Here is a 14,126-nt window from a genome sequence, read left to right on the forward strand (position 1 = left end):
CACTGCCCCTGCTTTGGACACTGTCAAGCTCTCAATGTCCATGTGTGGGAATGGGGTGGACGGTGCCTAACTCCAGCACACTGAGAGCAGGAGAGAGCTCTCGTCCTCTGCCAGTACCGCAGTCAAATCCCAGTCATTATTTTTTGTCAGCACAGGTGTAATTTCTGCTCTATGATTTCTGAGGCTCCTCGCATCATGGCTCATGGTAGCCTTGAACTCTTGGGCTCAAGTGATCTTACCACCTCAGCCTCCCAAGTAGCTGGGACTACAGATGCGTGCCACCACGCCCTTTTTTTTTTTTTTTTTTTAAGACAGAGTTTCACTCTTGTTGCTGAAGCTAGAGTGCAATGGTGCAATCTCGGCTCACTGCAACCTCCACCTCCTGGGTTCAAGCAATTCTCCTGTCTCAGCCTTGCGAGTAGCTGGAATTACAGGCAATCGCCACCACACCTAGCTAATTTTGTATTTTTAGTACAGACATGTATTTTTCCATGTTGGTCAGGCTGGTCCCAAACTCAGGTAATAGGTAATCTACTGCCTTGACCTCCCAAAGTACTGGCTTTACTTTTTTTTTTTTGAGACGGATTTTCACTGTTGTTGCTGGAGTACAGTGTTGTGATCTCGGTTCACTGCAGCCTCTGCCTGTTGGGTTCAAGCAATTCTCCTGCCTCAGCCTCCTGAGTAGCTGGAATTACAGGTGCCCATCACCACACCTGGCTAGTTTTTTGTATTTTTAGTGGAGACAGGGTTTCACTATATTGGCCAGGCTGGTCTTGAACTCCTGACCTTGTGATCTGCCCACCTTGGCCCCCCAAAGTGCTGGGATTACGGGCGTGAGCCACCACACCCAGCCATAATTTTTGTATTTTTGTAGAAACAGGGTCTCCCTATCTTGCCCAGGTTGCCTAAATTTTTTTTTCTTTTTAAGTTAGTCCAATTTATCAGTGGGGAGTAATATACCAACTTTAGTGACAGTGGCATTCATAAGATATGATAACCCACCATCATGGACACCACTAATACCCAGACAGCTGGGGAAGCATTCTTTCTAGATGTATCATTGAGAGTTTTCAACAGGAGATTGGCATGTGAGTTGGTGGACTGAGTGGGTAAGTTCCAGTCTCAATGTGGGAGGGCATGGAGGGGACAAAAAGGCAGGAGAAAGGCAAATTCATGCTCTTTCCTAGAGCTGGGACATCCTTCTCTTACCATTGGACATCAGAACTTCAGGTTCTCAGGCATTGAATTCCAGGACTTGCACCAGCGGCCATGAGACAGGCCTGAAGTACAGACAGACCTGGACCCCCAGCTTCCACCACCACAGACCTCAAGGGTAATACAGGATATCGAGGAGGTGCTAGGTACACGCTTACTTTATTGAACTGGGAATTTGGGGCCAAATGTCCATAGGGCCTCCTATCTGGAAACTAGACTGAGAACCCCCAATCCTTTTCCCTGCGCCCCTAGGCAGGGAAAGGTAAGAGCCAAGGCCCTGCAAAGCAGTCACCTAGGAAGGAAGACAGGAAATGTGGCAGTTCTGTTTATCAAAATAACCAGCATGCTCACCACGGACAGCTCAAATACACAGCACCAACAATTCTGTGCCTCCAAGGCTGTACTCTGTGACAATGCCTTTGTAGAGTTCCTCTTTTTTTGGAATTAGGTCTCTGGACTTCCTTTAGTTAGGGTGTGTAGACAATGAGTGCTCCCTTGTGGATTGTGAAGTCAAGTGTCCAGGGTCTTAGGAGTAGTGGGGAGAGACTAGCTGGCCTAAAGACCAGCAGCCACTTGGTCGTGGCTGCCCCTTTCTGGAGGAGCTGTGGCTGCAGCAGATCCCTGTGACTTAGTCCCAGTCCTCACAGGGCCTGCACCAGCACCAGGAGGCTCATGACCAGGGCCATGGAGAAGAAGATGCCCAGGAAGAAGCGGTCCATCACACGGGCCAGGCGCTTCCAGTCTTCATGGCAGCGCTGGGCAGCTCGGTGGCTGTGGAAGGTATTGGCAATGGTGGCTACATGGCGCAGCAGGGCTTCCTGGCGGCACAGACACCGTGGCTCATGGCAAGGGCCCTCTGGGTGGCCAGCCCCTCCCTCAGGAGGCTCAGGGCTAGGGGATGACTCAGGTGGCCTGGACTGCCCACAGGGCTCCCCTCTTTCCCGCACACACAGGCCCCGTGCCAGGTGTCCCAGCAGGAGGGCCCTAGCCCAGGCTGGCACTGGGTGGGCACTGGGACCACAATAATGAAGGTTCATGATAAGGATGGTGAGTGCTGTTGAGAATGTGACCATGGTCATAGTGGCCATGTAGTACTTCCCTGCAAGAGAGAGAGCCAATTGAGTCTCAAAACAAAAGCCTGTGGATCCTGAGCCTCCTCTGCAAAAGCTTATTTCCTCTGCACAAATGGAAATAAGCCCAGCATAAGGCTCTCCCCATGGATGGAAGCAGGAAGGAGGTAGGGGCCTAGTTCTTCCCATCTTTCATTCCTACATGTGGGTCATCAGAAGCTACTGCTCCCTAATTGCTCCCCTTACTGCTGCAGGCTGTACTCATACACAATCCAGAAGAGTCCTGCTCTCAAATAATGATGGGCATGAGCTGGGGCAAGATACACATCGTTTCTGTACAAATGGAGATAACCAGAGGGCCTACTTCCTAGGTTTGTGGTGATGCTTACCTGAGTTAATAAAGGTTAAGTGCCTGGCACACAGCGAGCACTCAGTAGATTTTGCCTATTAGTAGGCTCTGATGTTCCACCAACAAGTAGGCCTTGTTCTACCATCTAATCCTTTCCTCTCAGTCTGAAAATCAGGACATGTTCCCAGGACGCCCCTCTCTCACGCTCTGAAGCGGGGCTACTCCGCAGACCCAGGCCCAGTCGAGGCCCTACCCTTGGGGACCCCCCCGTGCATCGTGACCGCCCCCCTCCCACCCTGTGCCCCAGCTGCTCACCAATGAGCGGCACACTCTCGGCCGGCGGCATGCTCTCGGCCAGCAGCAGCTGGAAGACGGTCAGCGCCAGCAGCACGGTGACGCCCAGCGACACCTTCTCGCCCGAGTCGGCGGGCAGGTGAAAGGCGAGCGGCGCGAGCAGCGAGATGAGCACGCAGGGCAGCAGCAGGTTGCACACATAGGCAGCGGCGCGGCGGCGCAGCAGCAGCGTGAAGGTGACATCGGGGTAGGGCTCAGAGCAGCAGCCGTAGGTGAGCACGCGCCGTCGCGCCGGCATGCCCAGCACGTGCCACTCCACGTTCTCCACGAAGTCCGCCAGGCTGGCGGCGGCGCCGTGCGGCCGCACATCCAGCTGGTGCCCGCCATGGGTCCAGGAGCCGAACGTCAGGCCGCAGCGCTGGGCATCGAACGGGAAGGCCGCCACGTCCACGCGGCACGAGCTGCGCGTGATGGCCGGCCTGTCCCAGCGCACAGCGCCATCGTGGCGCAGGACCACATTGGTGCTGGCGGAGCCTGGAGGCTGCGCATCCGCCCTGTGAACAGGCGGAGCGGGGCTCACCCAGGCTGTTCTGCCGGAGGAGCAGCCGGCCGGGAGCCCACGGCAGACCCCCAGGGGCTGACGGAAACCAAAACTTCTCCCCAGAATATTGAGGCTGGTTAAGTTTGAGACACTCACAACGCAGGGGAGCACCCGGCCCCACCCTCTGCTGGCCTGATGGCAGGACATCAGCCCTTCCTTGCTGGAGACAGCACTTGCTTATCCAAAGGGCACCAGCAGGCACCAGAGGAATCTGGGAACAGATTTCACCCTCTTCCCACGTTTTCCTGCCCTTTAAAGGCTGGAACTGCCCTCTCCTTTGTCTTGCCACTATTTACAGCTTACTGGCTCTTTCTTGAATCTCTATTTAAACAAGGCCCCTAAGCTGCTGCCTTCAGAGAAAAATACTTTTGAACTAAGGCCTCTCCTGTGAGGGGTACAGCAGGTTAATAAACTTCTGCTTTTCTTTCGTTAATTTTATTTTTGTTTTCAGAACAAAGCTACAGAGAGGGTGAAGTGTACCTAGAGAGACCCACTACCTTTCAAGGCCTAGAAGGGGTGGTGCCTGAAGGGCCCAGAAGGGACACAGACTAGCTAGAGCTAGAGGATGTATAAAAAGTCCTCTGCAGGCCAGGCGCGTGGCTCACGCCTGTAATCCCAGCACTTTGGGAGGCTGAGGCGGACGGATCACAAGGTCAAGAGATCGAGACCATCCTGACCAACATGGTGAAACCCCGTCTCTACTAAAAATTCAAAAAAATTAGCCAGGCGTGGTTGTGCATGCCTATAGTCCCAGCTACTCAGGATGCTGAGGCAGGAGAATTTCTTGAAACTGGAAAATGGAAGTTGCAGAGAGCCGGGATTGCGCCACTGCACTCCAGCCTGGCGATAGAGCAAGACTCTGTCTCAAAAAAAAGGGCCTCTGCAGAACCCAGAGGTACCTCTAGGCCATACAGTGACTTCCCTTGGGGGCCATCTGCAAAACTTGTAGAGAAGTTCCCAGAGAAAATATGCAGAGCAATATGTTGGCTGAGAGACAAGGAACTGATCAAAGAGACAATAAAGCAGTGTTCCAGAGGGTTGTGTCCTGAAGGAAAGAGACCCTTAGACAGGCTCTTGAGAGAGCCCTGAGAGACCTGGAGCTAAAAGTGTGCCCTAGAGAGGCCCTTGTGATTCAGACATCTGCCCTGGACCACACAGTAGGTTCCCAGCAGATGTTCAGCCTGGGCTGGTCTGGGACGGCCTAAAGTGGGGGTGCCATGGAGGGGTTGTGAGTGCCGGGCAGCTTAGAAGGGTCCTGGGGGAAAGCTTCCAGGGCAGCATGGCAACTGGGTCAGGTGGTAGGGAGAGGGCATCAGTGCACACCCAGGGCTAAGGGCAAGTCTAGAGAGGGGTAGGAGAGGGGAGGGGCCCGGATAGGCAGTACTTGTTATAGAGTACGATGTCTGGCCGCCACACAAGACTGCTGGGGATGCGGATGGCATCCAGGCCACCATAGGCATTGGGGTCCCATTGAAGGTAGGCATCTGTCCATTCCTGCCGTATCCACAGGTACAGAGTCAGTACCTGGTTCCGTTCATCCTAGTGGGGGCAAGGAATGGCAGAGATGTGGACATGTATATGTATATCTTGCCCTGTCTGTGCACACTCACCTGCAGGGCTCTGGTCAGCACCCACACACCCAACCTGTCCATACTGTCCAGTTCCCACCCAGGCCTGACCTTGCCATGTAACCTTAGTGGGCTCTTCTTTCTTCTGGGCCTCAGTTTCCTCAGCAGTTATATGGGGCAAGAATCCCTGCTTAGCAAGGATTCAGTAAGTTCAAGTGTGCAAAATGTTGGGTACAAGGTAGGCACCCAACAGTCAGTACCCCACAGTTAGTAACCATTACTGTTGTTAATATTAATATCTACAGAAAAGGGATTCCATGGAGAAGAATCCCAGTCTCTCACCCCTTCATTTCTTGACACTGAGACAGCTAAGATTCCGCAGCTGTATCACCACCACAACGCACCATGTCGATGATCTGGGACAGTGTCACCTCCAGGGTCACATTCAGAGTCTGGTCTGTGTCTGCCACAGGTCTCAGGGCACTTGTGTAGTTGGTGAAGAGGTCACGGAACAGCTTGAGAGCCAACCGGCCCTCAGCTCCCAGGCACTCTGGAGGGGCAGTAAGGAGGGTTGTCCATCCCAGGCCCTAGTCCTGGGGCCTCTGCTCCCACCCTCCACTGCCAGGGCCCTGTCCTTATGAATGCCCTCCTGGTGTCTGTCCTCTCTTGCTCTGGCTGTGGCTCTAGTTTCTCCCTGGCCTGCCTGCAGGGACACATGAGGTAAAGGCCATGGAGTGAACTGGTCGTATCTTCTGGCACCAGGCTGACAAATTTCTCCTCCACCCTTCCCTTTCCAAGGACCTAGAGTCTGCCTGCCTCTCCACAAATGCCGGAGCAACCCAAATAAGCCACAAGAGTATAGACTTTCACCCAGGGATTCTGAACTCCACTGTTCTGCCCTCTCCAGTCTCTCTCAAACCTGTTTCTGTTAGGTTTGTAACAAGGGCCCATAGCCCACCCCCTCCATTCTCCCCTGTTAAGCCAAGCTTATAACAGAAACAGCCTCAGGACTTGTAAACAGGGCACCTAGATTTTGGGATGTGGTCGCACGTGGCTCTCAAACCCAAGATGTTGACCCCAGTGAAGGGATGTCGGCCCTAAGAACCAGAATACAGTTTTTATTAGAATAGTACCCGACTGCCTGCAAACCCCTATATAACCCCCATAGTCTGTAAGCCAGGCGGCTGCCTTCACTGCCTGTGGTGAGACAGGCTGGCAGGTTAAATAAACTTGCTAAACCTGACCCTGGGTCTGCCTCTCCTTTCTTTCAAATAATCTTACAGTTTCCACTTCTCCATCTCAAGCTGGTTTTTTCAAAACTTCTGACATGATGGAACATTCCTTCCTTCTGAAAACACACTTCCCTAGGCTTTCCTGACACACACTGTCTTCAATCCCAGAACTAAAGATTGTTCCTGAGAATCCTGTCCTTGGCTCCCTTCTTTTTCTTTATCCCAGATTTTTCTCGAGCTCCAGATCCAAATAGAGTAGTCTACTCCTGGGTTTCCCACAGGCACCGTAAACTCTGAGGGAACAAAATACGAACTCAGTTCTTCCCTCTATGCTCTGAAACTTCTTCTTTTTTGAGACAGAGTCTCGCTCTTTCGCCAGGCACCAGGCTGGAGTGCAGTGGCCGATCTCAGCTCACTGCTCACTGTAACCTCCAACTCCCAGCTTCAAGCAATTCTCCTGCCTCAGCCTCCCAAGTAGCTGGGACTACAGGCGTGCACCATCACACCTAGCTAATTTTTGTATTTTAGTAGAGACAGGGTTTCACTGTGTTGGCCAGGATGGCCTTGATCTCTTGACCTCATGATCCGCCCACCTCGGCCTCCCAAAGTGCTGGGATTACAGGCATGAGCCACTGCACCCGGCCGAAAACTGCTTCTTATCCCATGTTCCCTATCTTAGCAAATAGCATGCCCTCAGCTGGACTAGTGACCTCAACTGGAATTTTGGGAATTATCCCTCCCTTCTCCCTCTCCCACCTCCTCCCTGGAGAATCCATTCAATCTCCAGATCACTGTCAGATCCAATCCTCCAGATTTCGCTAAACATTATCTTGAGTCCATCCTCTCCCCTCCAGGCCAGGCTCCTCTACTGCCATCCCCTCCCTGAGGCTCACCTTTCCCTACCTGTTCCATGCCCATAGACCATGCTTTTAAGCATGCACATCTGACCAGGCCAGGATGTGACTGAAACATTTCAGTGCTCCCCATTGTCTGCAAGAGAAAGTCCTGGCCTGGCTGGCAGGCCCTTCAGCATCTGGCCCTTCTGATTTTCGCGGCCCTGTCTCTGGAGTCTCCCTGCTCACTGCTCCCACCCCAGCCAGGCAAGTCTCCTCTCACCATCTTCAGCACCCTTCTCCTCTACACTCCCTGAATAGAGAGCTTGCTCTCAGAACAGGTACTGAGGAGGAAGACAAGAGAGACCACATGGAAAGGGATTTGGGGAGGACGGGAAAAGCAGCACTGCCAGGAGAGGCCAGGGCTGGGGTATTGAGCTTCATACCTGGAGGGAGTAGAAACAGCAACAGAAGGCCCAGGCTGAGGTGGTGGCTCTGGAGCCCCATGGCCTTGCCACAGTAGGAAGTGGGGCAGGTCTCTGGGTGTGAGGCCTTCTGGCCAGACCTAAGGCAAAATTAGGCCCAGCTGGCAAGGATGGTGTGGACCGTACCTAGAAGTCAGAAGTAAGGCTGAGATCTCTGGCGGGTCCAGCCACCCTCTAAGGCACCCTGCAGCCCCTCCAGTCTTCTGATCCTCCAACTGGTGCTTGCCCCTGGACTTGAGCGCTTGGTCCTTCTTCTTCTCTGCTGGGCCTTGCTTCTTCTGGCCTCTGCCTGCCCTTTCCTATGCTCCCCACCCACTTTGCTTTTGTTCTGTCTCTGCTTCCTTGTCCTTCCCTATGTAATTTTCTTGGTCTCTCTGCCTCCCTGACTCTGATTATCCCCTGTCCACCTCTTTCCACTCTCTATCCCTTTCTACTACTTCTGTTTCACCCTTCCTTCCTTCCTTCCTTCTTCCATTCCCCACACCTGGACTCTGGATGAGCCTGCTGCTCTCTCAGCAGAACAGGGACCAGGGACTTCCCTTGATCAGCCTAGAGGAGTCCAAGGCACAGGACGGCACCACTCCCTCTCTGTCCTTTCATTAGCTTAATTACACATGTGCATTACACAGGTGTTGAGACACCTGTGCCCATGACAACAGAGCAACGAAAACTGACACCTCAGGCCTCTGGGGCTTGAATTATTCAAACACTGTAAAGCAGCACACAGACTCAAACTCAGCTCAGGCCCACCCTCGGGGGTTGGAGAGTACAGGTATGCTGGGTCAGGGCATGTGGAAGACCAGGGCTTCAGAGTGTGAGGGGCCAGGGTCAGTGGATGGGTAACTGTCCTCCCATCTTAGCCACCATTGCCTGAATTCTGGAGGTGGAGGTTCTCCTTAGACCTACACCTCTTCTCGAAGTGCAGGACTAGACACTCCAGGCTAGGCGCTTTGGGCCAAGCAAGCCCTTTCCTCCTAGAGGGAGTGGTGTTGAGCCTCAGGCCACTCCAGGTGACTCAACGGGGCAGAAGATGGAGCCCACATCCTCTCCTCAGACTCCCTGCAGTCATTTCCATCTGAGCCTCAGTTTTTTCACCTTGCCCAAACACTGTGGGCAGTGTGGCAAGGCAAGCACAGGCTTCAGAGTCACTTTCAGCCGTGTCTTATGAGCACTCTCACCTGGGTAGGATATTGAAACTCTCTGGGTTTCAGTTTTCTCAATCTGGGTAATGGGATTAACAGTGCTCATCCTGAACATTGCAAGGATCAAGTGAGATAACCTGATAGTGCGAAGAACTGTCTAGCAGAGTGCCTAAGGTACAGCAAGTCATCAACAGTCTTTACACTGTGGTCCCAGTGAGGTAGTCAGGCTATCCTCAGGAACACACTTTTAGAGTCACAGGTATTTGTTGTGCACAGAATGTTGATTGCTTTTGGTCAAGTTAACCAGCTGCCTGATCAACAGCAGCAGCAGCAGCACATACTTCCCTGGCAATAATGTCAATAGCCATGACTTTGGGCATTGTGGATATGCCAGTGATTCCCTGCTCTTTCTTGACTCAGTTCCCTCTCCTAGATACTATGCTTATCTCCAACCACCTTCCTAACATTTCCCTCTGGGTGTCACCCAAGTATTCACATGATTTCAAACGGAAGCCTCAGAAATCCAACATTCACTCATTCAAACTAGTAGAGGGGAACTGTCCTTAACTTGCTAAAGAACAACTACCAAAATACCCTACCGCTAGGGTATACTTAATGGTGAGAAACTACAATTTTTCTCCCTAAAATTAGAATAAAGATGTCCCCCTCTTGCCACTCCTATTCAACATCATATTGAAGCCCTGATTAGTTCAGTAAGACAAGAAAAGAAGGTAAAAGGTTGGGAAGGAAGAAATAAAACTATCTTTGTTAACTTTTTTTTTTTTGAGATGGAGTGTTGCTCTGTCACCAGGCTGGAGTGCAGTGGCATGATCTCAGCTCACTGCAACCTTCACCTCCCAGGTTTAAGCCATTCTCCTGCCTCGGCCTCCCAAGTAGCTGGGATTATTTTTGTATTTTTAGGAGACGGGGTTTCAATACCAGCCAATTGTTTTCTTTGGCTCGATCTCAGCTCACTGCAACCTCTGCCTCCCGGGTTCAGGCACTTCTACTGCCTCAGCCTCCCGAGTAGCTGGGACTACAGGCGCCTGCCACCACAACCCCCTAAATTTTGTATTTTTAGTAGAGATGGGGTTTCTTCATGTTGGCCAGGCCCGTCTCGAACTCCTGACCTCAGGTGATCCACTCGCCTCGGCCTATCAAAATTCTGGGATTACAATCGTGAGCCACCGCGCCCAGCCCAACTGTTTTCTTATATACCAGCAACGAACGATTAGAATTCCACATTAAAAACACATTGCTGGCCAGAGGCAGTGGCTCAAGCCTATAATCCCAGCATTTTGAGAGGCTGAGGTGGATGGATCATCTGAGGTCGGGAGCGAGACCACCCTGGCAAACATGATGAAACCCCGTCCGTCTCTAACTAAAAATACAAAAATCAGCCGGGCGTGGTGGCGTATATCTGTAGTCCCACCTACATGGGAGGCTGAGGCAGGAGAATTGCTTGAACCCGGGAGGTGGCGGTTGCAGTTAGCCGAGACCACGCTGAGAGGGGAGACCCCTTCACCTCCTTCAATTTCACCTCCTCCTTCCCTCTTTCCAGAAGGGAAAGAGGGTGAAGAAGGAAAAAAAAAATGAAATAAAATACCGAGCTGGAAAAATGACTCCCTCTTTAGTTCCCAGCATCTCTGCTATCTGCTAACCTTGAAAGAGCTGCAAATGAATGTTACCTCTGCCAGCTGGAGCCAGGCACTGGGTCATGCCCCCACATCTCCACAGACCAGGCTCCCTCCAGGAAACACCTCTGCCAACAGCTTGCTGCTTTTGTTTGGTCTCTGTAAGCCCCCTTCCCTTGCTGTCCCCCTCCACCTGGAGCTGCGTTATCAATTAGCAAATCAATGAAGTCAAAAGACTGTAAGGTCGGAAATCCAGCAAATGGACAATGACATAGTTCCGCCCCAGCTTCTCCTTTAGCATAAGCCTATTAAAGGGGAGAGAAGCTGCAGTTCCAGGGGCTCGGTGAATGAGGCTGCAGCCACCACCCCTCCCCCACCACCCCGAGCAGCCCCTGGCCGAATAAAAAGCCACTTCCTTCCTCAGTTTGTTGTTCCAGAGGTTTGTTCCCCGCCGTTCCTGCTTCAACGCCACTGCACTCCAGCTTGGGCAACAGAGTGACTCTGCCTCAAAAACAAAACAAAAATAAAAAACACACTGCCATTTTAATTAGCACCAAAAAGAATACTTAAGAATGAATATATATAACTTGATCAAGACAGTTGCAGGTGGGCAAAAAAAAAATGCGTACAAGATCTATATAAAGAGAACCTCATGATTCTGATGAAAGATAATGTTTAAAAACAGCTACATGAGTAGAGAGAGATATAACACTCATGGGTAGGAAGACTCAATATTGTAAGATGCCAGTTCTTTCCACCTTGATATATACATTCTATGTAATCTTTTTTTTTTTTTTTTGAGACAGAGTTTCGCTCTTGTTACCCAGGCTGGAGTGCAATGGCGCGATCTCGGCTCACCGCAACCTCCGCCTCCTGGGTTCAGGCAATTCTCCTGCCTCAGCCTCCTGAGTAGCTGGGATTACAGGCACGCGCCACCATGCCCAGCTAACTTTTTTGTTTTTTTTTTTTTTTGAGACGGAGTTTCGCTCTTGTTACCCAGGCTGGAGTGCAATGGCGCGATCTTGGCTCACTGCAACCTCCGCCTCCTGGGCTCAGGCAAATCTCCTGCCTCAGCCTCCTAAGTAGCTGGGATTACAGGCCTGCGCCACCACGCCCAGCTAGTTTTTTGTATTTTTAGTAGAGACGGGGTTTCACCGTGTTGACCAGGATGGTCTCGATCTCTCGACCTCGTGATCCACCCGCCTCGGCCTCCCAAAGTGCTGGGATTAAAGGCTTGAGCCACCGCGCCCGGCCCACTTTTTTGTATTTTTAGTAGAGACGGGGTTTCACCATGTTGACCAGGATGGTCTTGATCTCTCGACCTTGTGATCCACATGCCTCGGCCTCTCAAAGTGCTGGGATTACAGGCTTGAGCCACCGTGCCCGGCACATTGCATCTTTTAAAAACAAAATAGTGATCATCCAACTGCACTCCAGCCTGAGCAAGACCTTGTCTCAAAAAGAAAATAAAAATAAATACATTATGTGTAGTATGATTTAATACTATGTAACTTATGAAAATTAATAATGAAAATTAATAATATAAATATTAAAATAGCAGATTAGACACAGCTGAAGAGAGATAACCAATGAATTCCAAGATAGATCTGAAATTACCTAGAATGCAACCCAAGGAGACAAAAATAAAGAAAATAAGAGATCAGGAAACAGGCCAGGCACAGTGGCTCAGAACTGTAATCTCAGCACCTCGGGGGGCCAAGGAAGGAGAACTGCTTGAGCCCAGGAGTTGGAGACCAGCCTGACTCTGCAAAAACATATGAAGGTCTGGTTCTGTTGCTCAGGCTGGAGTGCAGTGCTGCAATCACAGCTCACTGCAACTTCTGCCTCCTGGCCTCAGGCCATTATCCCACCTCAGCCTCCTGAGTAGCTGGGATTAGAGGTGCATACCAACCAGCTATTTTTTGTTCATTTTTTTGAAGAGATGAGGTCTCCCTATGTTGCCCAGGCTGGTCTTAAACTCCTGGGCTAAAGGGATCCTCCCTCCTTGGCCTCCCCAGATGCTGGGATTACAGGCGTGAGCCATCGTACCCAAACAATACAAGGTTTAAACAAATGCTCAGGAAAGCCTAAGAAATGAACATTTGAAGCAGAGGTTAGTAATTACCATACAGAACCCCAGTAAAATTGATTAATAAGTCTAAGAACTGGTTATTTGAATAACAAAAAATCTGAGACAATTTTCTGGAAATACACGAATGAACAAAACTGAGCTAAAGATGAAACATCTAAAAAGAGCAGCTACTCTGCGGGCCTTTGCTAAGCTATTCTAACATTTAATTCTCCAGACCTGTTAATATCCATTTTGGAATTATTTCAGGGTTCTGCTGAGAAAATAAATTATCTGGATGTTGTAGATTCCACAGATCTATCAAATCTTGAGGTAACTGGTTCCTGTTTTATGTTTTTGAGCATTTTAGAAATGAAAATATTTTTTACTATTTCAAAGCAATTTTGGAATGTAGAAGAGATTGTTCATCATCCTTAACTTGAACTGGAAGTTAATATTCTCTATTATGCTACATGGCTTCTGTGATAAATTTCTGATTGAGAACCTTTTTCTCTTGCTCTCTTGCCCAGGCTGGAGTGCAGTGGCACGATCATGGCTCACTGCAGCCTTCAACTCCTGGGCTCAAGCGATCCTCTTGCCTTAGCCTCTTGAGTAGCTGGGACTATGGGCACACACCACCATGCCCAACTATTCTTTTTAGAGAGAGAGTCTTGTCATGTTGCTTGGTCTGGTCTTGAACTCCTGGCCTCAAACCTCCTCCCACCTTGGTCTCTCAAAGTGCTAGGAAAAGAGGTGTGAGCCATTGCTGCTGGCCCACAGTTCTTAACATCTCTAAGAGCTTATCATTTCTATAAGCACACTCACTTTTTGAAACATTCCTCTGGTAAGGAAACCAGGTCAGGAGTTCTTTGCTGGAAGCCACTGCTGCTGGCCCACAGTTCTTAACATCTCTAAGAGCTAATCATTTCTATAGCAAACTCACTTTTTGAAATATTCCTCTGGTAAGGAAACCAGCTCAGGAGTTCTTTGTTGAAGAGTACTATAATGCTCTGTGACTCACCTAGGTTTACATTATGAGTCAATAGTGAAGGGAATTCCAGCTGAGTAACTCTTGTCCTGATGCATCTAAGTTAAATAGAAGTTCCAGCCACAGAGCTGACCCACTCTGCTTTCTCATTCCTGAATCCTCAAAGTCTCAGATGTCTTTGGTTTAATCTTAATTGGAATTTGCTCACATCTCTAGCTTGACAAATCAAAATAAGATCTGGAATAGTACTTACGCTATTCAATTGATTCCTCTTGAAAACAGCCCTGTGAAGTAACATCAAGGATCATTATCCCCTTTACAAAAGGGAATCTAGATTTAGAAAGGTGAAATGTCATTCAAGGTTTAAAAACAAAAACCACTACAGTAGAAGAGTGAGGAGGCTTTGAATGGTATATTCTATTGGGCAATTTGAGACCTGGGAATCTACATGCATAAATATATGTACAGCAATCAGTATTAATCAATAATCAACTCCCTTACCCCTAAATCTGCCCTTATAAATCTAGCCATTCGGCTAATCTGTACCTCAGTTTACCACCAAATTGTTCTCTCTTCAACTCATGGCCATTTAAAGGCAAATTCAAAAACAGGCTAAATCAAACAAAGCCACCATAAAGATCCTCAGG

General features: G+C 50.0%; 1 protein-coding gene across 3 annotated transcripts; it reads right to left on the reverse strand.

Annotated features, from left to right (window-relative positions):
* Positions 1-560: 560 nt before the first annotated feature.
* Positions 561-14,090, reverse strand: CHRNA10 (cholinergic receptor nicotinic alpha 10 subunit). Of its 3 annotated transcripts, none has more exons than XM_003923401.4 (5): positions 7,609-14,090; positions 5,502-5,647; positions 4,914-5,068; positions 2,950-3,482; positions 561-2,314 (listed from the first exon to the last, which is right to left on the reverse strand). In XM_003923401.4, the coding sequence occupies exons 1-5, from the start codon at positions 7,667-7,669 to the stop codon at positions 1,857-1,859; spliced, it is 1,353 nt and encodes a 450-aa protein (XP_003923450.1). In that variant the 5' UTR covers positions 7,670-14,090; the 3' UTR covers positions 561-1,856. The 3 variants fall into 3 exon arrangements, with proteins under 3 accessions (XP_003923450.1, XP_039326899.1, XP_074257097.1); XM_039470965.2 differs by having other exon boundaries at positions 5,440-5,647; XM_074400996.1 differs by having other exon boundaries at positions 5,440-14,090.
* Between the last annotated feature and the right edge of the window lie 36 nt (positions 14,091-14,126).

Source organism: Saimiri boliviensis, chromosome 6 (genome assembly GCF_048565385.1).
Source record: "Saimiri boliviensis isolate mSaiBol1 chromosome 6, mSaiBol1.pri, whole genome shotgun sequence".
Taxonomy (NCBI): Eukaryota; Metazoa; Chordata; class Mammalia; order Primates; family Cebidae; genus Saimiri; species Saimiri boliviensis.

Coding starts and splice junctions, on each gene's coding strand:
- CHRNA10 (XM_003923401.4), bottom strand. CDS start 7,669: ATGGGGCTCCAGAGCCACCACCTCAGCCTGGGCCTTCTGTTGCTGTTT. Junction 5,648..7,608: donor GCTGTTTCTACTCCCTCCAG/GTATGAAGCTCA, acceptor CTGCCCCTCCAG/AGTGCCTGGGAGCTGAGGGC. Junction 3,483..4,913: donor GACATCGTACTCTATAACAA/GTACTGCCTATC, acceptor GCCTGTTCACAG/GGCGGATGCGCAGCCTCCAG.